The sequence below is a fragment of the Onthophagus taurus genome, unplaced genomic scaffold (assembly GCF_036711975.1).
Source record: "Onthophagus taurus isolate NC unplaced genomic scaffold, IU_Otau_3.0 ScKx7SY_22, whole genome shotgun sequence".
In the NCBI taxonomy this organism is placed as follows: Eukaryota; Metazoa; Arthropoda; class Insecta; order Coleoptera; family Scarabaeidae; genus Onthophagus; species Onthophagus taurus.
In genome coordinates, this window is record NW_027248947.1 from 691611 (window position 1) to 717283 (window position 25673).

Consider the following 25673-nt stretch of genomic DNA (forward strand, 5'->3'; position numbering starts at 1 on the left):
ATTCTACGTGCCTTGTACCAATACAAATGCGTTTTCTAACTCCGTGGTCCCTCGTCTCATGTTTTCTTATAACAATTTTTGTTCTGATTTAGACTTGTTTGCTACTCCCCGGTCTACATTTAGGAAATTGGTTAATGAGAAAAAAAAAAAAAAAAAAATAAATAAATAAATAAATAAAATAAATCGTGGAAACGATATAATACGCGAAACTGTAGGGTTGATTCATCTCAACTTTTTCGGTAAAAGATTTAGATGAATTGGGCTCACAAAAATCGATGGGTTGTAGAATCGATTCGAAGTCTGCATATATAACGAACGAGACCATCTGTGTGAATTTATAGTTATTAAATGATAAAATATTTTCGGGAGTGTGTAAGCCAAAATAATTAGGTTTTGATTTTAAATTTATCGTGGGAACAATTGTTTTTATATGATTACAATCGTGATTCTGATGTGTAATTAATTTTTCAGCAGATGGAAATCGGGTTAAACATCCATTACAAAGGTGTATAGAATGCTCATGGCGTGAAAACTGACGTGATATAAGCCTGGATAGGTTCTTAATTAATACAAAATGACTTTTCCCGCCGGTTTCATATAAATAGAGTAAATTTATATGAATTTCGCGTCTTTGTTTGGTAAAATATGGATGTTAATGGTGTTGGTACTACCATCTCCAAATTTGATTGATGTTTAGTAGATGTACCGGGAACTTCCATCTCTAGATTTGATCGATGTTCGATGGTTGATGGTAATGGTGGTGGTGGTGCTTGACGTTTCATAGATAACCCATGAGATCGTTTCAGATGTACGTACAAGTTATCTCGTCTTGAAAATTTTCCTCCACACACGGTACAATCGAAATTAGTTTGACCATGTTTACCTCGCATATGCCTGTCAAGATTATGTTTCGCCGTAAAAGACACTTGACAGAACTCACAAATAAACATGTTTAGAGTTTTTTCTTTTCACTTTCGGAAATAAAAAATAACACGGTGTCTACGCGATCACGAACAAATGCTATTAACTTTTCGGTAACCAGAACATCCTTTATATATCTATTGTCTTTAAATAATAAAACAAGTTGTAGATAATTGCGGTGAAAAACAGATAGTAGTTTCAAAAGAAAACAAAAAACCACAAACGGATGACAGTTGGACAAGATAATTAATTCTACTTCAAAAAACAAAAAACCACAAATGTATAAACAAGTGGAAAAATTTTTATTTACATAGAACCCAAATAAGTTTGTCGTTACATAGATTAAATCACATTTGATACATAACATATTTAATTTTCCGCTGGAATTGTGATATTTGATGAAATTATTGTAGACAATATATATTTGAGTTGATCAATTAAAGACTTATAGGGACAAGATATACCCAATAAAGATAGGTTCTTTTCCGAACTACTCACAACCTCTTTTAAATATTCATTGTAACGGATAATTATATCCCCAACAAAGAAATTTAATAAACCGTCAGACGTTTTATATACACCACTGAAGTTGTTTGGAATTCCCCGAAAGAATTCATCTGCAGACATTATAATCTTTTTTCTTCTGTAAAAGTACTCATCTACCTGGATGATGTAATGTTTATCGAAAAAGATGTATGTCAAACCGTAATTACTGGTAACCACACCTCTAATTTTACTTACATCAGTTAAACCTAATTCCGTTTCAGAAAATCTATATTTATACCTTACAGTTAAACTCTTAATTTCAATTATATATATTTCATTTTTGATAATAAATGTGAATAGGCCATTTGAATCTACTGACACTACATAGTCATAGTCGCTATTGTCTAAAACCCCTCTCAAGGGGTGTATCCAATCTAAAATGTTTACAGCTTCGGATTGAATCGGTTTTTTAGTCTTTAGATCAATTAACCAAACCCACTGCTTAAAGAAAACGTAGACTATTTTATCGTAAATTAAAAATGCTGTGAACTTTTCATCCACATCACATATATGGGAGACGTTTACAGTTGAGACTGATGTTGACCTTATTGTTGTTGTTGATGGTGATGGCCTTACTGTTGTTGTTCTTGTTGTTGTTGTTGTTGTTCTTGTTGTAGTCGAAGTTTGAGTTCTATTTGTAGTGGGAATTGAGGTTGTTGTAGAGATACTAGGTTTATCAAGTGATTTACGTCCATAGATTCTCTGTATATTATCAATATCATGCTGACTTAAGGTTTCAACTCCACCATAATATGCATACATTACGGAATCATTTCGATTATTATGATCTAATCCTAAAGAGTGACCAATTTCATGTATAATAACAGGTAATAAATTGACTTCATTTTCGTTATTATTAGTGAAATTCCAATTCTCGTCTATGTCTATATGAATTTCAACTTTAACTTTATGTATACTCGGATACTCTGCATGAGCTAGCACACCTTCTTTACAATCAAATTTAGCGGGGCAATTTATCCTAGGATTTTGGATAAGTGTATGATTCACACTTCGGAACCCGATTAAAATGTTAATATCTCGATAAGTTTTTTGAAACTGTAAATTTATATGCTCAGACCAAACGTTAAACGCCTTTCTAAATAGCTCTACGGACTGTAGATGATATGGTTGGAACAAACCCCATTTAATTTTAGTAAAGTTCCACTTACGCGTTATATGTTTATAGTTTAAATTTGTATAAACATCCAAATTACCACATCGGGGTTTTAACAGTAGCTTTAATGTATCATTATCAGCCTCCCCTGTTATAGGGAGATGATAGTAATTTTGAAAGTGAGATAGACCTTCAGCTAACATTTCCTGACGATCTAAATGTAAATTGGGTTGTTCGTCAAAGTCCACCGCCGAAATATGTCCATACTTAACAAGAAGGTTATAAATATCATCAGTATCGTCGTTTAACATTCCAGATATATATTTCAATATATATATCAACAGGTAAATAGATTTAAAATTAATATGGGGGTACATCTTAACTTGTTGTATGTTAAGGACTGAATGAATGAAAGTTCAATAGTTTACAAAATATATATATTTATTTTTTATAGTACAATACATTTTGATTGGTTTACAGCATAAATTTCGATTGGTTTACATAATTTTTTAATATTAATGCGTTGTTTTGCGAACATACGGCTGGGAACCCGTTATGACACCAACACACATCTAACGAAACATTTAATTTAATCTCTTCGGCTACATTACATTTTTCTAGCGATAGGTCGATAATCTTTAAATTTCTACAAAATCGATTTGGATGGCATGGACGATTTTTCAAAAAATGTGCCTTCTGGTTCCCCTTCACATAGATGAGATCATAGTTTGAAATGGTATCATCGAGCAGCTTCAAACCCATACCTTGATTGATCCAGCCATCGTTAAAACCCAATCGATGATGATGCCGTTCTAAATATCTACAAAACTTCTGGTCCTTTTCGTTCAGCGCTCGGAATGGTTTGCTTGACTGAAGATGTAAATGTAACGTGTGGGATGTGTCTAAATCTATGAGAGTGACTTCTCTGGCTTCAAATTCTGAATCGACTTGAACACCTTGAAGATCTACAACTGCCGTACGTCTGAATGCCATGATGGTAACTAATGTGTGTGCATAGCATGGACGTCATATATATAGTCAATGGTAGTTGTTTTTTTCCACGGTTAACCACATTTTATCATTGTGGACATCCTGTTTGTCTATAACGTCCTGCACCTGCATCTGCACAGTTGTTTTTCTCTGTGGCTGACCACATTTTTTTATCAATGTGGATATCCTGTTAGTTTATGACTACCGACACCTCACCACTCAATGGTTTATATGTATACATGCAGTCTCGAATTTGTTTTTTCTAAAGGGGTTGTTACTGCTATATATTGCTCTTGAAGCAAAGGTTCAGATGTATGGTTCCTTGTTTTAATGGGGTTTGTTCCAACCATATCCTCCACAGTCCGTAGAGCGTCCCCAGTAACTATAAGAATTCCATCCGCCAACGGTATAATTTGATCAGAAACCAATCTGTTTTACCCATCCAACCGATTTTCAGTTTGAAAAAGTATCGGTGTTACAACTGATAAAAGCGGTTGGTCAGATAAAACAGATCGGTTAAAACCGGCCTGTTAAAATTTATCTGCTAAAACAGTTTATATAACAACCTGTGACAATCCTTAACGTCCCCCAGTAATTATAAGAATTCCATCCGTCAACGGTATAATTTGATCAGAAACCAATCTGTTTTACCCATCCAACCGCTTTTCAGTTTGAAAATGTATCGGTGTTACAACCGATAAAAGCGGTTGGTCAGATAAAACAGATCGGTTAAAACCGGCCTGTTAAAATTTATCTGTACCAATCTGTTTTACCCATCCAACCGCTTTTCAGTTCGAAAAAGTATCGGTGCCGATAAAAGCGGTTGGTCAGATAAAACAGAAGGCTCGATAAATACTTTAGTCTTTACGGGAATCATAAATGGTTACATCTTTTGAATGACGTAGCTAAAATTTATAACGCTTCAAAGCATAGGACTACAAAGCTAGCTCCTAATTTAATAAATTCTAAATCTATTGAAAATCAGCTTCTCAGTACAGTCTACAATTTCATAAAAATTACTGGTAAATGAAAGTCTAAAGTTGGTGATACGGTACGAATCAGTAGACATACACATGTTTTCGATAAAGGATACCTACCAAATTGGACTACTGAATTGTTTAAAATTGCTAAAGTTCAGATAACAAACCCTGTAACATATTTGTTGGAGGATATGAATGGTCAACCCATTTCAGGAGCATTTTATGAATTTGAGCTCAGTTTATCTAAACAACCTGACGTTTATCTCGTTGAAAAAGTGATAAGAAGGAGGAAAGGGGATAGATTGTACGTGAAATGGTTAGGTTTTGATTCGTCTCAGAACAGTTGGATTTCTAAAGAAAATGTATTGTAAAGATTAAATATACATTTTATTGGTTTAAATAAATTTTTTCATTTAATACATTGTTTTTTATTTAAAATATAGTTGTTTTTTCACGCGCATTTCCGCTTGTGGTTAACAAACTTTCCATAGCAACTGTTGGTAAAAGATAAAAAGATAAAAAATAAAGATTATCGAAAGGAAAGTTCGAGAAACAATAGAAATACTCACATTATAAAAAAAATTAAACTTCATTTAAATTTACAAAATTTAAAATATCCATTAGATAGGTAGAACCTTTAAAGATCAATCCGATAGAATTGATTGAAGATGTTAAAATTGTAAACGTATCATCCTTTAATATCTCATCTTCATAACATTTAGGTATATAGACTTTAAAATCCTCCAATTCAATTAAAACTTTGGGATATGTACTACTCGAATTAACATGTCTCTCAATTCCTATTATACGATATACTCTATTACACTCCAAACGAGAGACTCTAACCAAGGTTTTACTGGATCTTGCATATATATTGTTAAGTAAATCAAGTTTACTATTCAATGACGCACCAATTTGATTAAAATTTTCCATTTGTAACCGATATAGAACCGATGAAATCAATCTGTGGGACACAACTGATTAAAATGTTATTCTAAGTAAATAGATAATAAAATAAAAAAATAACACGTGCATAATAAAGTAAAACCACAAAAACCGCAATTATCACAACTGAGAAATACATCTGCAAAAAATACAGTGGCGAACAAACGAAATACCACGAAAAACAAATTACCACAAAAAAACAGATAAATTTCTTCGGATGACAACATCGGGAAATAGGACAGATAGAAAATTAATATAAAATGTGGTGAAAAAGACATTATAGAATTAGTTCAATCTAAACCAGAACATAAACATCAAATTATAAAAAGATGAGTTATAAACAGCCATCAAGCCTATTTGATTCAGCAGCCGAGGTTGTGAATTTATGACTAAAAAAAGAATTCATGTATTTGAGCTTTACGGGATGTTGCCCATCGAAATCATATTGAGATTGTGGAGAACATAGTTTACCAACCATTGGGATGTGTTGGGAACACTTAGGATCGATTTATTTTTTATACTGTGAGTAATATCTATTGTTTCTCGAATTTTCCTTTTGATAATTTTATTTTTTTTAATTTTATCAACAGTTGTTATTGGAAATTTGTTTATCTAGAGAGATGTTATTGCGTCTAACCACATTATTTTTTTTTGCGGTTACATTATCTCTACCGCCTGGTGCGAAATTTATTCATTCCGAACTTACACTCCAAGCTGTTCACTTGAAGTTTATACACCGCTTATTGAAAAGATGGAACATCTAAATCGTTTAGGACAGTGTGAATTTTTACCTAAGAAAAAAGTGAGTGATTTACATTTACATACACCGTATCCAATTGTAGCAGCTAAACGTATTCCAAGCCGAGCTTGGCCTATGGTAATTGTTGAACTGGAAGCTGGATTTATTGTGAAGCTGCTGAAATTGTTGAACTACGTGAAATGTGTTTGGTATATCTTGGAGAACTTGAACTTAACAAGACATGTGCTGTGCAATAGATTGAATTTATAAAGAAGAAGAAGAAGAATATTGGTTCAAATGATGAAATTCCTTCGGCATCTATTTCTTAAATGTAGTCATTTCAAGTTAATCACAGATTATATTATATATTGGTTTTTTTATATATTATGCTAATATAATTTATTGTTAATTTGAAATGTAATGATTTTTTTTTATTTTTAATCCTATATTCCCACCACCACCACCATTTAATTTTTCAGCTCTAGTTACGCTAATTTACAGTTCAATTCTCAATCATAGCTAGCGTCATTATATTTAAATTTTTCTGTTTAATTTTATAAAAAATTCCTAAATCTAGTACTTACACCACTCAATCATAGGTGGCGTCATTGTATTTAAATTTTTCTATTTAATTTTCTAAAAATCCCTAGATCTCTAGTTACTTTTAATACCAACCTAATTTTTTTCCCCTAATTTTTTTGGAAATAATTCACGAGCACACCCTATATAATCTGAACGCGTGAAGATAAATCCATAATATTTGCCGAGCACAAAGCTTTACTGTAGACGAGTTTATTCAGCGAGTTTCGAGTTGATCCTTCGCGGCATTGTTTACTGAGCCGCCCTTCCAAGTGGAACAATCCGTCGCTATGGAGACCGAAGTGGATGGAAAATACCGGTCGTTTTTAGTGTGGTGTGAGGGACCACATTGTTATCGTACTCTGTGCGCAATGGATGAGCGATCGCGTTACTTAAGCGAGTTTGGGCGAGGAATGTTTGTGGGTATGTACATTGAGGGTGTATCGTTCCGTGAAATTGCGCGTCGTCTCGAGCGGTCGTTATCGGCAGTGCAACGGGCATGGCGAGAATGGTCTGAGGAAGGACATAGGTACCTACAGCCGCGGCCGGGACGGCCCTGCGCGACCCCAGCACACGAGGATCGCACTCTTGTGCTCAGCGCTTTAGCGTCGTGTGCATCCTCCTCAAGGCAACTTGGAGCTGTTTGGCCACCGGCAGGGGAAGGCTCACTCACTACGCGAACTGTATGGCGGCGTTTGGTAGATAGTGGACTGCGCGCGCGTCGTGCGATACAGCGGATTCCAGTAACACCCGAGCACCGCAGCATACGTCACGAGTGGGTCAACGCTAGGCATTAGTGGGTTGCCGAGTAGAGGGACATTTTGTTTTCCGACGAATCAAGATTCGAATTGACGACCGGTGATGCGCGAATTTTAGTTCGTCGGAGACGTGGTGATCGTCTACTCGAGCAGTGCGTGCAAGAATGCCCTATCCACCGACAACCGAGCATTATGGTTTGGGGTGCTATTACACATGGTTGTGCTTCCCTACGTTCGGCGGCGTCCAGGTCTCCTATACATGCACGATAACGTCCGAACGCACATCGGGCGTATTGTACAGACCTTTGTGGAAGAGCATCGTATACGAATGCTTCCTAGGTCAGCTCGTTTTCCGGATCTGAGTCCAATCGAACATGTTTGGGAAATGACTGGTCGGAGACTTCAACGTTATCCGGCTTCCTCGGCTAACCAGTTGGCCATCCCTCTCGCTACAATACAGCGACGTATAGACTCCATGCCACGTCGTGTAGCGATGGTACGCGAAGCTCACGGGGGATACTCTCGCTATTGATGTTTCATCTCCCAGCAGAGCTGTGCCGCTCTCCATGTGAGAGTAAGTTACACTACTTTAGTACTACTTCCATACCAAATTTTATTCCGCTAGACACACGCGTTCAGATTATACAGGGTGTGCTCGTGAATTATTTCCAACAGTGTAAATTACGAATCCAGCCTCCAGTTCAAGTACCACGGACGGCCAAGAACACTTTTTAAACCGTTTCGCGCACTTAATTGGGTATGGAGTGTCTGGTTGAAGCTCAGAAATTGATTTTTTCGGTGGGAAATTACACTGACCCAATTGACTTAGACGAGACATGGTTCGTTTTGTAGATTAATAATAATAAAACGTAACCTGTTAGCTTGGAAAATAGCCGCCAAACTAAATAAATTAATTTAGAACATGTATTTATATGTATGAAAAAATGGGGGGTGGGAGAAATGTGTAATAGAAGTTTCTAGAAGGATGATGTAATTCGGACGTCAGCTGTTATTGTTATCTAAAATGCGAATTAAGCAGTTTTTTGTTGTAACGCGAGTATTCGTCAACATTCTTAATAGTAAGTTTAACCTCATGAAATCATATCAATATATTCCATTAAGTAATAATTTATTTCAGATAAATTTTGCAAGCAAAATTCTCGAATTAATTTTAACTTATCCTTTGAAAGTTTAGTGGTCATAGTAAAATCAATGTAATCATTAAAATGTAAATTGTCCAATACTTTTAATTTGTATGAAATTAAAAATTCCTTAGATAAAATATCTTGAACTTCCATCAAGGTCAATATAATCGGAATAAAAAAATTATTTTCAGACTCCGTATCTTCATATGTGATGCACACACAATTCTCAACGTCCGTAGTAACTCTAAGAATTCCATCCGCTAACGGTATAATTTGTTCAGAAAACTTCATTTTAAAACGGGTGGTTTTAAATACATTAATCAATTGTTCCCAATCTTCACGTAGAAAAGAGAGTATATGCGATTTAGATTCTACATCATTACAAAATTTAAAAATCAATTTTACACATGTTATAAAACCTCTCGCCACACTAATACCAACTTTTATATTAAATCTATCGATGGAATATAAGGTTTCACCAATAAATTTATTTTCTTTCTCTATATCATCACGAAACTTCTTCCATTGTTTATTAATTGATACCCAGTAAGGGTTTTCAGAAATCTCACACCCAGTGTTAACAGCCATGTTTCATCAAATTCAGTTGTACACTGAATAGATTTATTTTTTGAAATGATATGATATATTTCACACCCCCCCTCCTTCTCACAATAAATTTTACAACTATTATAATAATAAAACTACAATCAATTTTTTATTTAAACACTATTATATTTACGACTTAAATACAAGTAACATTATGTTGATTACATAAAAATTTTTGTGAAATTAATTCATTGTTTTGTGAACATACTGCTGGAGAGCCGGTGTGGAACCAACATTGATTGGCGGTTGAATTTAATTTAGCCCCATCCTCTTCCGCAAATTCTAACGCAATATCAGTTATTAGTATTGAATTGTTGTTACGTATTTCCAAAAACTGCTTCTTTTGATTTCCCTTAACAAATATTTGATCGTAGGAGGAAATTAAGGTATCAATTACATTTAGACCTTCTGATTGATTTATCCACCCATCGCTATATAACAACCTGTGATGGTTGCGTTCCAAATATCTCACTGATCTTTGATCTCGAACGTTTAATTGTTGGAATGGTATACTAGCTTTTAAGTGTAAATGTATTATGTAGTCGGTGGTGATATCCAGAAGAGTAAATTCTTAAACTTCGAATTTAGAACTGAAGTAAAAACCCTGAACGTCTACAACCGCGATTTTGAACTTCATATTGTAAACTAACATATGACCTCATGTGTCAACCAACCACAACGCCCGGTTGATAGGGTTTTACCCAAGGGCGCCTATTTAAGGCGGCCGGGTTTCCATCAGCGGGCAATTCCAACCAAACTCCGAAGCGACAACAACAGCGACAACGATAACAGCGACAACAGCAGCGACAACAAGCCAGCACTTCAACCGCCAATTCGAAGACGACCCCTTTCGTCTTAAAAAAACCTTTGAGGGTTTTTTTTTTGTACATATTTTGTAAATAAATTATTTCGTTTTATTCAACAACTGTTGTTTCTTCTTCGGCGCAATCCATCCCCCGTAACAATTGGCGCCCAACGTATGGCCCGATAATGCCAAAAGGACCAACAACGAGAAGCCGTTCATTGTCGACACGGCCATATCCGACGAAGGAAGATTTGGCAAGCTCTTCAGAAGAAGAGGGGCCCACCCAACCGATTAAAGAAGAGAAGAAAGGAAAAGAATCCCAAACGCAGAAGATGGGAAAGACCGCCGAAGAACCGAAACAAGACAGTGCGACCGTTCAGACACAGGTTTGCGCCCTGTCAAAGTTATTGGCCGAACATGTCTGCATCCCAAAAGCCGAGCCCCCGTGCTTCACCGGCGATTCCTTGGAGGATCCTGCAGAATTCATCAAGGTAATAAAGACATATTTCACTGACACCGGCATTCCATCAGCGGAACAAACAAAGAAAGCGACCAGTTTTCTTCGAGAAGATGCCGCTGTGTGGTGGAGTGCATTCGATGATTTGGAGATGTCCTTCGCGGAATTTCACCAAGCGCTGTTGGAAAGGTTCAACAGTCCGCAAATATTGGCACAAGTCAACGGCCAATATTTCAGCCGCCATCAGCAGACTGATGAATCGGTGCAGGCGTTTTTGAAACGCAAACACCTGCAAGCCCGTCGTCTGCACCGAAAACCGAACGACGACATTGGAATGATGGTTGCCCTGCTGCTACCTCAGCTACAGCTGCACCTGTCCCCCACGCCGGCCAACATACACGAGTTGCGACACAAAGCAATTCGCACGGAGGCGCTTCTGAAGAAGTCGGGCCTCCTCAAACACCATCTCCAAAGGGTAAGAAGACTCCTGAAGGGGACAACGAGGACCCCAAGAAGAAGGTGCCCCGATGCTGGTACTGCCCCGGGTACCATTGGAACCGTGACTGTCCCCTACAACGCAGCACCGGTTCGGGAAACGAAACGGCGGCCGTTCGCCCAGGACAACCCGGACGGCCGCAGTAATCTCCACATTGGAGAAACCTGGTTGCTCCAGCCGCTCGACTGTAATAATCGAGGTAGCAGGAAGGCGCAGTCTAGCTCTCCTGGATTCCGGCTCGACAAGCAACTTCGTCAGCTCAAGAGCCGTCGCGTCTTATAAACCACTGGGAGACACCTACGCCACCCAAGCGGACCCGAATGCCCAGCTGCCCATCCTCGGGAAGGCCGAAATCCAGTTCACCATCGGTGGACTCCAGTGCACCCAGCAGTTTTTGGTGGTTCCCCGACTCAGCACCCCGTTTGTTTTTGGGGATCCCTGGTTCCGCGACCAAGGGGTGATCCTCGATTTCCAACGAGGCTGTTTTCACTTCGGGAAAGAGAAGAGGACCACGATGTACTTCCGACGGGGCTGCGCCACTGCCCGCTCTGGACGTCAGTACTATCCGTCACCAATTTCCGGACAAACACAAAGAGGCCTTTCTAACGACGCTTCGTGCCTTCCCCGACGTGTTTACCGACTCCCATAAGAGTACCACAGGGGCAACTCAGCACAAACTGGAGCTCACCGAAGGAGCAAGGCCGTTTCGACTACCGCCATACCGCTGCTCCTATACCAAAAAGGAATTTATCGCCCGTGAAGTAGAGAAGATGTTGGCGGAAGGTGTCATTGAAGCCAGTCGTTCCCCGTATTCATCTCCGATCGTACTGGTGGAGAAGAAAGATGGGGCCAAGAGGTTTTGCGTCGACTACCGTCGATTAAACCAGCAAACGGTGGACGAGTCCTCAGCGTTGCCAATCATCCACGAGACGCTGCGGGACCTCAGCCAGGCTACCGTTTTTTCGAGCCTCGACCTGCGGTCCGGATATTGGCAAATCCCAATGGAGAAGGGGTCTCGACCCTTAACCGCCTTCACAACTCCCGACGGTGCCACCTACCAGTTTCGCGTCATGCCTTTCGGATTGAAGAATGCCCCGGCGACGTTCCAGAAGTTGATGACGCAAGAAGTGCTCCCTGGATACCTCCGGAAATTCGCCCTGGTGTACCTGGATGATGTCATCGTCTACAGCAACTCCTGGGAAGAACACCTTAGACACTTACACCTGGTGTTTGAACGACTCCGGTTACACAACCTCCGGTTATCACCGGAAAAATGCCACTTGGGGGCAACAACCATCGACTACCTGGGTCACCGGATTACACCAGGAGGAGTGGAGCCCTTACCGAACCACGTCAACTCCCTCTGCGACGCATCGAGACCGTCCAACAAGAAGCAGCTGCGATCCTTCTTGGGACTGTGTAACTGGCTACGCGGGTTTATTCCACGCTGCGCCGAAGTGTTAACCCCGCTGACAGATCTCTTGCGAGGCCAGAAACAGTTTAAGTGGACAGCTGAAGCCGAGAACGCCTTTCTCGAGATTAAACAGCTACTGAGCCGCCCACTGCAACTTAGACGCCCGGACTTCACTCAACCTTTCGTGCTACAGACCGATGCCAGCGGGAAGGGAATTACCGCGGTCCTCTACCAAGAACCGGGAAGGAAGATCATCGCATTTGCCAGCGCCAAGTTGTCTCCCACTGAGCAGCGCTACCATGCTAACGAACAGGAATGCTTGGCAGTCGTCTGGGCGATGCGATTTTTCCGACCGTACCTGGAGGACAGAAGATTCACCCTGCGCACCGACAGTAGAGCATTGTTATGGCTTGACACCATGAAGGACCGGAACGCCAAGTTAACCCGGTGGGCGCTCCTTCTTCAGGAATATAAATTTGACGTACAACACGTCCCGGGGGAACAGAACGAACTCCCGGACTTTCTCTCGCGCCAACCTGGGCATGAGCCAACGACCCCTGCGGGTCACACAGCTGACGTCGACCGGATGTTTCTTCCACCATCCGCCGAACAAGAACCAAAAAACGTCCGACCCCACATCGCATGTGTCGAATTCCCTGGGCTAGCAGACGACTTAAAAGACAGTCAACGACGAAATCCCCACAGCCAAAACCTGATTCGTACCCTGGACGGAATCAACGAGGCGGGTCCCGCAAACCCGGCGGAAGCTAGAGTCGCCGCCCAGTATTTAGTGCATGATGGGCTTTTGTGGAGACGACATCCCGATGGTAACCGATTGATCGTGCCACAGGACATGCACGACCAGGTGTTGCACGCCTACCATGACGCGTCCTACCATGATTGCTGGGCCTGCTCATCGCTCAAGCGGGGACCCCTACAGGAACGGGCTCCATTACGACCACGAGCGCCCACACAACCATGGGAAGTTTTGGCAGTAGACCTCATGGGCCCATACGTGAAAACACGAGATAACAACAGGTTTGTGCTCGTTGTCACCGACCTGTTCAGTCGATGGGTGGAGGCGTTTCCGGCCGCTACCAGCAGCGCTCCGAAAATCATAAATATCCTGGAGAGTGAGGTGTTTCCCCGGTATGGTTATCCAAGGGCCATTTTATCCGACAACGGGCCTCAGTTTACCAGCGCCAACTGGGACTCCGCGCTGAGACGTTGGGGGTGCCACCACTGGACGACGCCGATATACCACCCTCAGGCCAATCCTGCGGTGAGGAGGATTCAAGAAATAAAGAAATGTATACGGATCCAACTCCAGGGCATAAATCCAACGACCTGGGATCGACACATCAATCGGGCTCTATTCAACGTTCGGTCACGGCGCAACGCGGCGACAAGAGAAACCCCCGCCGCCCTACTGTTGGGATACGAGTTACCGCGACCTGGGGAATGGTTTCTTGAGGACCCCCAAGATGGTCAACAGCCAGCGGCAGGACGGGCCGAGAGAAGAAGACGAGCGCACAGGAACGAGCGACAACGATAACAGCGACAACAAGCCAGCACTTCAACCGCCAATTCGAAGACGACCCCTTTCGTCTTAAAAAAACCTTTGAGGGTTTTTTTTTTGTACATATTTTGTAAATAAATTATTTCGTTTTATTCAACAACTGTTGTTTCTTCTTCGGCGCAATCCATCCCCCGTAACAATATGACCTCATGTGTAATTTAATATATAATTACAGATACCTCCCCACTCAAAGGTTTGTACGTATACATGGATTCTTGAAGTAGTATACAGTATGCTTTTGTATCAGGCGGAAAATCTTTACTGCTTTGAATTTCAATACGCACCTCACATGATGCGGATGGAGCGGCTTCTTCATCGTTATCCTTAGTGGTACCCACCACGAATAAAGGTCTCGTTTTAAAGCTTGCGAAATCCATAATCGGTTGTTTTCGAGATGTTTCCCAAATATACGGTTGAAATTCAGTATACATTTTATATAGTTCAACATAATTTTCTTTCGCAAACTCCAAATTCATCGACTAGATCGACGTCCCGTTAGATTTTGATCTTAGCGACATATTATTGGCTGATCCAGATTTTACCTCATCTAAGAAAATAGACTTAATTCTAGGAGTCGGCTTTTATTCTAAAATTATTCAAACGGGAATTCGTAAAAATCATGATGGCTCTTTGATGGCGCAACAAACTTCACTTGGATGGATATTATCTGGAAGTCTCTCATCGTCTCCTGAAGAATTAAAGGCTTACGGTTTTCAATGTTCTATAGATTACGAATTTCTTGATCTGATGCAAAGGTTCTGGAAACAAGAAGAAAATTTATGTAACTTACCACCGTGCCTTTCCCCAGAAAAGGTTAAATGTGAGGAACATTTTGCAAAAACTTACTCTCGTAATTCGAACGGACGCTTTATCGTTTGCCTTCCATTTAGCAAATCGCCCCAAGAATTGGGAAATTCATACACATCAGCGCTACAAATGTTTAAGAGAATGGAATTACGTTTTGCAAGACATGAGAACTTAAAAAAAGAATATAGTAAGTTCATGAATGAATATTTATTGCTAAATCACATGCATTTAATTCCATTTCCATCACTTGAAATTCCACATTATTTTCTCCCACATCACGGAGTAATCCGTGAAAGTAGCTCCACTACAAAATTGAGAGTTGTATTCAACGGGTCACAGAAAACAACAACAGGTGTGTCTTTAAACGATTGTTTATTTACTGGCCCAAAATTACAAACTGAACTCGTTGATGTTTTGCTGCGTTGGAGACGTTATCCAGTTGTTTTTGCATCTGACTTAGAGAAAATGTATAGACAAATTCGTGTACATCAAGATGATTTACCATTCCAACAAATTATTTGGAGAGAAAATTCATCACAGCCAATTCAAGTATGTCAACTTTCAACTGTTACTTATGGTCTCTCTAGCGCTCCATATTTAGCTCTTAGATGCTTACGTCAGCTCGCTGATGATAACTCAGAAAACCTTCCTCAAGGCTCAGAAATCCTTAAATTGAATACATATGTGGATGATATCTTCTCTGGAGCAAATAGCTTAGACAAAGTTCACGAAATAATCTTCGAGCTCAATAAAATTCTAAAATCAGCAGGTTTCACTGCAAGGAAGTGGGTTTCAAATCATCAAGATGCTCTTGTTCATTTACCTTTAGATGTATTATCTAGTGCCCATACTTATTCAGTTGAAGAAGATAATAAACTACGCGCCTTGGGTTTATTATGGAATAACATTGAAGATCAGTTTTTATTCGTTTGTCGCGCTTCTTATAACATGTCCAAATCGACAACCAAACGTGAAGTTCTGTCTTTTATTGCTCGTTTATTCGACCCTCTCGGTTGGCTTTCTCCACTGACAATTATTGCAAAAGTTTTTATGCAACAACTATGGGTGCAACATCTCGATTGGGATGAGAATCTCCCTAATAATCTGGAAGAAAAGTGGCAGACATTCATAAAAAGTTATAATCAAATTCCGACAATTCATGTACCCAGATGGCTTGGGACTTCCGATAGAACTGAATCAATCGAAGTTCACGGGTTTTCTGACGCTTCCTTCGACGCGTACGGGGCAGTCGTATATCTTCGCGTTTTAACAAATAAAGAAGTGCGCGTTTCGTTACTAATTTGAAAATCAAAAGTGTCGCCTCTAAAACGCGTTACCATTCCCCGTCTCGAACTATGTGCGGCAGTTCTGCTTACTCGTTTAATTAAACGTGTTCAAAACGTGTTAAATCTCTCAGACTGTCCGGTGCACTTGTGGACTGATTCAACAGTGGTTCTTGCATGGATTAAAAGTCATCCATCTCGATGGAAGGACTACGTAAGAAATAGAGTCACAGAGATTCACGAGTTGGTCAACGTTCAATGGCATCACGTACCAAGTGGTGACAACCCAGCGGATTTGGTTTCTCGAGGTGTTTCCGTGGCCAAATTACAAGAAAATTCTCTTTGGTGGGTTGGACCTTCATGGCTTGTCGCATCTCCCTCTGAGTGGCCATCAATTCATCTCAATTCTTCTGATGAGACTGATCTGGAAAGAAGACTGAAAAGTTCAAATATTTCAACTAAAGCTGATGATGGTTGGGACCTAAAACATCGCTATTCTTCCCTGAGAAGACTGCTTCGTATCACCGCGTGGTGTATGAGAATTTTTAAAAGAAATAATCTTTATTCTCATGTTTCAGACGTTCTATCTCCTGCCGAAATTAATAATGCTCTAATGTTTTGGGTTTGAGAGAGTCAGCAGTTTCAATTTTCCGAAGAAATTACCTTATTATCGTCAAAAAGAGTCATTCCAAAATCAAGTTCCCTCTTCCGACTGTCTCCGTTCATTGATGGCAATGGGTTTCTCCGAATAACTGGACGTCTCAAATTCGCCAACTTGGAATATGATGAAAAACATCCTATTATCATCCCCAAGCTGTCAGTTATCACAAGTCTCATCATTGATCATCACCATAAATCTACACTTCATGGAGGTACACAACTTACCTTGTCTTCAATCCGACGACGATTTTGGGTGGTTGGTGGTCGTGTTCCTGTTCGTTCTTATATCAATAGATGTATGGTGTGTGCGAAACATAAAATTATAACCAGCCAACAACTAATGGGACAGCTTCCTCCTGCCCGAGTGAATCAATCCCGACCATTTTTACACTCTGGCGTCGATTATGCAGGACCATTTCAATTACGAACAATGAGAGGACGAGGTGGTAAACTCTATAAGGGTTATTTGATCATTTTCATTTGTTTAAGTACATCAGCGGGTCACCTGGACGTCGTTACCGATTATACCACTGATGGATTTCTTGCCGCCTACAAAAGATTCACCGGCCGTAGAGGAATATGTGAATGCCTCTATAGTGATTGTGGTACAAACCTGATCGGAGCCGATAGAGAACTTCGAGCTCTTTTCAACAAATCTTCCAATGAATGGAAACATCTAGCGAACATTCTAAGCAACGATGGTACAAACTGGAAGTTTAATCCGCCTTCAGCGCCTCACTTTGGCGGAAAATGGGAAGGAAATATCAGAATTGTTAAAAGTCACTTAAAGAAAATCATTGGTTTTACTACACTCACGTATGAAGAATTCGTTACTGTCTTAGTTCAAATTGAAGCCGTTATGAATTCACGGCCTCTCTGCGCAGTTTCCAATGATCCTCTTAATTACGATGTACTTACACCCGGTCACTTTTTGATTGGAAGTTCTCTAGCCGTTGTATCTGAACCATCTCTTCTTGATTTAAAAACCTCTCGTCTCTCCAGATGGCAACATCTAAGACAAATGATTGAAAGCTTTTGGAAACATTGGTCCGTTTATTACCTCCAATCTATACAAAACGCCAGTAAGTGGTTCGAAGCCAAGAATATTCCACAGTTAGGACGGTTAGTCTTAATTAAAGATGAACGTCTTCCTCCTTCGAAATGGGCTATTGCGCGAATAACAGAAATGCACTCTGGTCCTGATGGTCGCATAAGAGTTGTAACTTTACGAACACCAACAACGACACTCACGCGGCCCATAACAAAAATTTGTTTATTACCGGAAGTTGAAACCGATGACAGCGATACTCAATAAGCACCAATAAGCACGTTTTGATTGATCGATTTTGTTTTGTAATTAAGAATTTCACTCATGTTTTTTTGTGTTGCCTATATTTAGGCAAGGGGGGCGAAATGTTAAAAATGTTAATTAACTCTTTAATTTAAATAATTTTATTCGTCTTAAAAAGCATTTGTATCTAGTTACCTTTCGTTCAATTAAAATAAAAAAAACACATCTGTCAAAAATCCTAAAGTGCGTCTTCTCATTTTTCGTTTTTCTCAAGTAACTTCTTCAGATCGCCTCATATAAAGTTTAATTCAGTGATAGTGCTTCAAATAATGAAAAGTAAGACTATTTCTTTCTAATTCAATGACATTTTATTTTATTCGAAACAATTCATTTTCATTGTTAATTAACTGAGTAAATTCTAAACTCTTGCAAAACACGATGAATTTGGAGTTTGCGAAAGAAAATTATGTTGAACTATATAAAATGTATACTGAATTTCAACCGTATATTTGGGAAACATCTCGAAAACAACCGATTATGGATTTCGCAAGCTTTAAAACGAGACCTTTATTCGTGGTGGATACCACTAAGGATAACGATGAAGAAGCCGCTCCATCCGCATCATGTGAGGTGCGTATTGAAATTCAAAGCAGTAAAGATTTTCCGCCTGATACAAAAGCATACTGTATACTACTTCAAGAATCCATGTATACGTACAAACCTTTGAGTGGGGAGGTATCTGTAATTATATATTAAATTACACATGAGGTCATATGTTAGTTTACAATATGAAGTTCAAAATCGCGGTTGTAGACGTTCAGGGTTTTTACTTCAGTTCTAAATTCGAAGTTTAAGAATTTACTCTTCTGGATATCACCACCGACTACATAATACATTTACACTTAAAAGCTAGTATACCATTCCAACAATTAAACGTTGGAGATCAAAGATCAGTGAGATATTTGAAACGCAACCATCACAGGTTGTTATATAGCGATGGGTGGATAAATCAATCAGAAGGTCTAAATGTAATTGATACCTTAATTTCCTCCTACGATCAAATATTTGTTAAGGGAAATCAAAGGAAGCAGTTTTTGGAAATACGTAATAACAATTCAATACTAATAACTAATATTGCGTTAGAATTTGCGGAAGAGGATGGGGCTAAATTAAATTCAACCGCCAATCAATGTTGGTTCCACACCGGCTCTCCAGCAGTATGTTCACAAAACAATGAATTAATTTCACAAAAATTTTTATGTAATCAACATAATGTTACTTGTATTTAAGTCGTAAATATAATAATGTTTAAATAAAAAATTGATTGTAGTTTTATTATTATAATAGTTGTAAAATTTATTGTGAGAAGGAGGGGGAGTGTGAAATATATCATATCATTAAAAAATAAATCTATTCAGTGTACAACTGAATTTGATGAAACATGGCTGTTAACACTGGGTGTGAGATTTCTGAAAACCCTTACTGGGTATCAATTAATAAACAATGGAAGAAGTTTCGTGATGATATAGAGAAAGAAAATAAATTTATTGGTGAAACCTTATATTCCATCGATAGATTTAATATAAAAGTTGGTATTAGTGTGGCGAGAGGTTTTATAACATGTGTAAAATTGATTTTTAAATTTTGTAATGATGTAGAATCTAAATCGCATATACTCTCTTTTCTACGTGAAGATTGGGAACAATTGATTAATGTATTTAAAACCACCCGTTTTAAAATGAACTTTTCTGAACAAATTATACCGTTAGCGGATGGAATTCTTAGAGTTACTACGGACGTTGAGAATTGTGTGTGCATCACATATGAAGATACGGAGTCTGAAAATAATTTTTTTATTCCGATTATATTGACCTTGATGGAAGTTCAAGATATTTTATCTAAGGAATTTTTAATTTCATACAAATTAAAAGTATTGGACAATTTACATTTTAATGATTACATTGATTTTACTATGACCACTAAACTTTCAAAGGATAAGTTAAAATTAATTCGAGAATTTTGCTTGCAAAATTTATCTGAAATAAATTATTACTTAATGGAATATATTGATATGATTTCATGAGGTTAAACTTACTATTAAGAATGTTGACGAATACTCGCGTTACAACAAAAAACTGCTTAATTCGCATTTTAGATAACAATAACAGCTGACGTCCGAATTACATCATCCTTCTAGAAACTTCTATTACACATTTCTCCCACCCCCCATTTTTTCATACATATAAATACATGTTCTAAATTAATTTATTTAGTTTGGCGGCTATTTTCCAAGCTAACAGGTTACGTTTTATTATTATTAATCTACAAAACGAACCATGTCTCGTCTAAGTCAATTGGGTCAGTGTAATTTCCCACCGAAAAAATCAATTTCTGAGCTTCAACCAGACACTCCATACCCAATTAAGTGCGCGAAACGGTTTAAAAAGTGTTCTTGGCCGTCCGTGGTACTTAAACTGGAGGCTGGATTCGTAATTTACACTGTTGGAAATAATTCACGAGCACACCCTGTATAATCTGAACGCGTGTGTCTAGCGGAATAAAATTTGGTATGGAAGTAGTACTAAAGTAGTGTAACTTACTCTCACATGGAGAGCGGCACAGCTCTGCTGGGAGATGAAACATCAATAGCGAGAGTATCCCCCGTGAGCTTCGCGTACCATCGCTACACGACGTGGCATGGAGTCTATACGTCGCTGTATTGTAGCGAGAGGGATGGCCAACTGGTTAGCCGGGGAAGCCGGATAACGTTGAAGTCTCCGACCAGTCATTTCCCAAACATGTTCGATTGGACTCAGATCCGGAAAACGAGCTGACCTAGGAAGCATTCGTATACGATGCTCTTCCACAAAGGTCTGTACAATACGCCCGATGTGCGTTCGGACGTTATCGTGCATGTATAGGAGACCTGGACGCCGCCGAACGTAGGGAAGCACAACGGACCGTAGCACCTCATCTACGTATCGTTGACCCGTCATGGTCTGCTATACACGCAGCAGACATGTACGTCCACCATGTGTAATAGCACCCCAAACCATAATGCTCGGTTGTCGGTGGATAGGGCATTCTTGCACGCACTGCTCGAGTAGACGATCACCACGTCTCCGACGAACTAAAATTCGCGCATCACCGGTGCTCAATTCGAATCTTGATTCGTCGGAAAACAAAATGTCCCTCTACTCGGCAACCCACTAATGCCTAGCGTTGACCCACTCGTGACGTATGCTGCGGTGCTCGGGTGTTACTGGAATCCGCTGTATCGCACGACGCGCGCGCAGTCCACTATCTACCAAACGTCACCATACAGTTCGCGTAGTGAGTGAGCCTTCCCCTGCCGGTGGCCAAACAGCTCCAAGTTGCCTTGAGGAGGATGCACACGACGCTAAAGCGCTGAGCACAAGAGTGCGATCCTCGTGTGCTGGGGTCGCGCAGGGCCGTCCCGGCCGCGGCTGTAGGTACCTATGTCCTACCTCAGACCATTCTCGCCATGCCCGTTGCACTGCCGATAACGACCGCTCGAGACGACGCGCAATTTCACGGAACGATACACCCACAAACATTCCTCGCCCAAACTCGCTTAAGTAACGCGATCGCTCATCCATTGCGCACAGAGTACGATAACAATGTGGTCCCTCACACCACACTAAAAACGACCGGTATTTTCCATCCACTTCGGTCTCCATAGCGACGGAATGTTCCACTTGGAAGGGCGGCTCAGTCAACAATGCCGCGAAGGAACAACTCGAAACTCGCTGAATAAACTCGTCTACAGTAAAGCTTTGTGCTCCGCAAATATTATGGATTTATCTTCACGCGTTCAGATTATATAGGGTGTGCTCGTGAATTATTTCCAACAGTGTATTTACCAAGACGCATCGCTGAAGTTATTACCGACGAAGAAATTATCGAACTTAGCAAAATGTCCATAATTTATAACGGTGCAAAAGACATTGGTAAAACACACCCTATATATTTATTGGATTTCATCAGGAAGCCTGAAACGTAAAAAACTTCCGACCGATGACCCTGATGTTCATCTGTATGAATATATAAATGTAATTGTATTATAAAAGTTATGGATACTTAAAAATTAAATAATAATAATAATAATAAATGTATTTCTTAAACACATCTTTTTGTTGTTTGTATTAATAATTTCACAATATATGTATCGTTAACATTTATTTATCGTATTAATTCTGTGTGTGATTTCCTCCTGCTACCCTCAATCAGTAATAAAGAACCAGTAATAAATAACATATTTTTTAAGGTAAGTATTATTATTTCAATTAAGTCATCGCTCCGCGGGGGAGCAACTTCCGCTGATAAGCATACGAGCGTCGCCTTCGTCTCTCATTGGACGTTATTTGAAATTTATATATTATATTATATATCGCTACCGTTTTACATTTCAGTCGACGTCTAGCGTTACGATATGTCGCAACGCGATTCGATTGTTGTGATACAAGGTTTATTAAATGCCTTAAGTATAAGCGCGAACAAACCTAAAGTTCCAATTTCGTCGTCGTCGTCGTCGTCGTTGTTAGAGAAGAATAGGGTGTTGTATCGGGTGATACGTTTCACGCAAGTACTATCTTTTTTTTTCCACTGAAATTCTATGTACTTTAATCGATGTTGTTGTTACAAGCGTTTATACTTAGGAAGGGCACTAAGATGGGGTTGAAGGGGTTGAAGGGGGTCAATAGGACACTAAGATGGGGTTGAAGGGGTTGTGGGGTTGAAGGGGTTGAAGGGGGTCAATAGGGTACTAAGATGGGGTTGAAGGGGGTCAATAGGACACTAAGATGGGGGTCAATAGGGCACTAAGATGGGGTTGAAGGGGGTCAATAGGGCACTAAGATGGGGTTGAAGAGGTTGAAGGGGGTCAATAGGGCACTAAGATGGGGTTGAAGGGGGTCAATAGGACACTAAGATGGGGTTGAAGGGGTTGAAAGGGCGTCGACCGATCCTTAAGGATGCTACAGGTGGCGCCACCGTCGACCGATCCTTCGATCCTTAAAGAGCAGGTGGAGCAACATTCGATCCTTAAGGATGCTACAGGTGGCGCCACCGTCGACCGATCCTTAAGGATGCCTAGGTGGAGCCACCGTCGACAGATCCTTAAGGATGCCTAGGTGGCGCCACCGTCCACCGATCCTTAAGGATGTACCGGTAGGTGGAGCATCCTTAAGGATCGGGGGAGCGGGGGAACACTTCCGGTCCAGAACTCTCATTAATTATCTACTGACGTGGCGGCCGTATTTGTCGGAAATGAGCCGCCGTTCGACGTAGATTTAAAAATATATACGAAAAGTAGAAACGCACAACACGAATTAAAAAATTTGAATAAATTAGCCGATCCGATGGTATATCCGTTGCTTTTTCCGTACGGAGAGTACGGTTGCGACGTAACGCTACGGCATCAACTGAATACGGCGAAGAACGTTACCATAAGGGAGTTTTACAAGTATAGGTTGCAGTGTCGGGAAGAATTTTCAATTTTACATAATTCGAGAAAACTGTTTCAACAATATATCGTTGACGCGTGGGTCAGAGCTGAAGCAAGCGAATTATGGTATTTGAAGCAAAATCAAGAAACATTTAGGCTCGTGTCTACCGATGTAGTTCGACGACGTTTGGAAGATCAATTTAGAGGTACAGATACCTGAATTGGCAAAATATGGGTGTTACCCACATCGCATACGGGATCTATAAGATACAAGAATCGAAAATACTTGGAAGCGTTAGCTATGGTAGCCAGACACGGGAAGCCCGATCTCTTTATTACAAAACAATCTTGAATACGCCCAAAAGTACGAGCACCGCCCGGACTTGGTTGCGAGGGTGTTTAAAACGAAATTAAACGAATTCATCGACGACATCGTCAATAAGCAACTTTATGGAGCCGTGCTCAATTACATGTACACAATCGAATTTCAAAAACGTGGTTTACCGCACGCCCACGTTTTAGTTACGATGAGGTCCGAAGATAAATTTGAAGATGTCGAAAGTATAGATAAATTAATATCTGCCCCTTTGCCGGACGAAAAGGAAGAGCCCGGATTACATCGAATAGTCGTCGAGTGTTATATACACGAAGAGATATCCGAAGGATTTTTGCGAAGAAACGATATTGCACGTGGGTCATATACAACAGCCGCAATACAAGAGACCGTACGACCGTCGATCGATCTAAATGGGAGATGTGGTAATCGATAATAGAAGCGTCGTTCCTTACAGCAGGTACGCTGCGATGAAATATAAGTGCCACATAAACTTGCATAAAGCACCGGATTGTATTACAATAGAATCGCGCAACGAAAGGAACGTCTTGGAATGGAACGAAATCGACCGATAATTAGAATGTCGCTACGTTAGTTCGATGGAAGCGGTTTGGCGTTTGTTTGAATATAAATTAAATGATAAATCCCATAGCGTCGTTGTACTTGCCGTACACATGCCAAACGAACAAACGTTCATCGTAGACGATGATGCCGAAAATGCCGATTTTGAAGCGGCCCTTAGAAAACCCACAATGTTAATGGCATATTTTCGATTTAATCAGATCGATCCGGACGCGATAGGCCTGTGAGTCAGTCGGTCGCAGCTAAGAGAAGAAGAGGCGCGCACTTAACAGAAAACACGTTCGTGAATCGATATATAACTAATATCAGAGACCATAACTGTTGAAATGCATAAAACAAGTTCATAGTTACAAAAGACATTACCTGGTTTTGTTTTGTTTTTATTCTTTTTTAATAACATTATAATTATAGTTACTGAGTCAGTGTTTTTTTTTATTTATTTCCCCAGCAGTCCTACATATATTTATTTTAAAATACAATTTCTTATCTTCAAATTTTTTTTAACATCAACCCTAATATATTTAAACATATTAAAGACACTGAACCTCTGATGATCGAAGATGCATCTTTCATCGCTTTGGTTGTTGTAGGTTGAATGTTTCAGCTGAAGGTGATGCAGTAACTTCTACGGTTGTTTCTTCTTCTTCTTCCCCGCTATCACACATTGTTGTCGTAATAAAAAGAAAGAAGAGGAAGACCGTTGTACTTGAAATTGTACTAAACATTTTCTTTTATATCGTGATTTACGAACTAGACGAATCAGCAGGGGTTAAAAACGTACTGAATCGGGTCTTTCGAGTGCGACGGTTGTTGACGCGTTAACGAATCGCAGGAAATATGAGGTAGGAAATGTGCGAAGATTAGATAAGAGGAAACTCGCTCGCAGATGATGAATAAGAATAATACATTTAATAAAAAAAATAATATATTTAATAAATAAAATAAATTTACCTGACGGACTGTTATATTTTTAAAATTTAAATTTGCTGAGCGCTTAAAGGCGCCTCCAGTCGCTTGAATGCGCGTGCGCCGGAAATTAGGAATATTTCTAATAAAACTTCAGCCAACTTAAATACGACTAACTTTATTTTGTTTACATAAAAATCCAGTTCATCTGCTTTATTAAAACCTAATGTTATTGACATAGAGTTGTTTACAAACTGATCTATATTTGA

The 25673-nt window shown here is 39.7% G+C and overlaps 3 protein-coding genes across 3 annotated transcripts; 2 read left to right on the forward strand and 1 right to left on the reverse strand.

The window, feature by feature from the left end:
* Positions 1–1290: 1290 nt before the first annotated feature.
* Positions 1291–2892, reverse strand: LOC139432522 (matrix metalloproteinase-16-like). Its single transcript, XM_071201210.1, has one exon. The coding sequence runs from the start codon at positions 2890–2892 to the stop codon at positions 1291–1293; it is 1602 nt and encodes a 533-aa protein (XP_071057311.1).
* Positions 2893–14707: 11815 nt separating this feature from the next.
* Positions 14708–16186, forward strand: LOC139432523 (uncharacterized). The gene has a single exon (XM_071201211.1). The coding sequence runs from the start codon at positions 14708–14710 to the stop codon at positions 16184–16186; it is 1479 nt and encodes a 492-aa protein (XP_071057312.1).
* Positions 16187–17164: 978 nt separating this feature from the next.
* LOC139432524 (uncharacterized) lies at positions 17165–18139 on the forward strand. Its single transcript, XM_071201212.1, has one exon. It carries the CDS (start codon positions 17165–17167, stop codon positions 18137–18139), a length of 975 nt encoding a protein of 324 aa, XP_071057313.1.
* The last annotated feature ends 7534 nt before the right edge of the window (positions 18140–25673 follow it).

Bases quoted from the DNA above. Each gene is read 5' to 3' on its own strand.
- LOC139432524 (XM_071201212.1), top strand. From the start codon at position 17,165: ATGGGACAGCTTCCTCCTGCCCGAGTGAATCAATCCCGACCATTTTTA.
- LOC139432522 (XM_071201210.1), bottom strand. From the start codon at position 2,892: ATGTTAAACGACGATACTGATGATATTTATAACCTTCTTGTTAAGTAT.
- LOC139432523 (XM_071201211.1), top strand. From the start codon at position 14,708: ATGGCGCAACAAACTTCACTTGGATGGATATTATCTGGAAGTCTCTCA.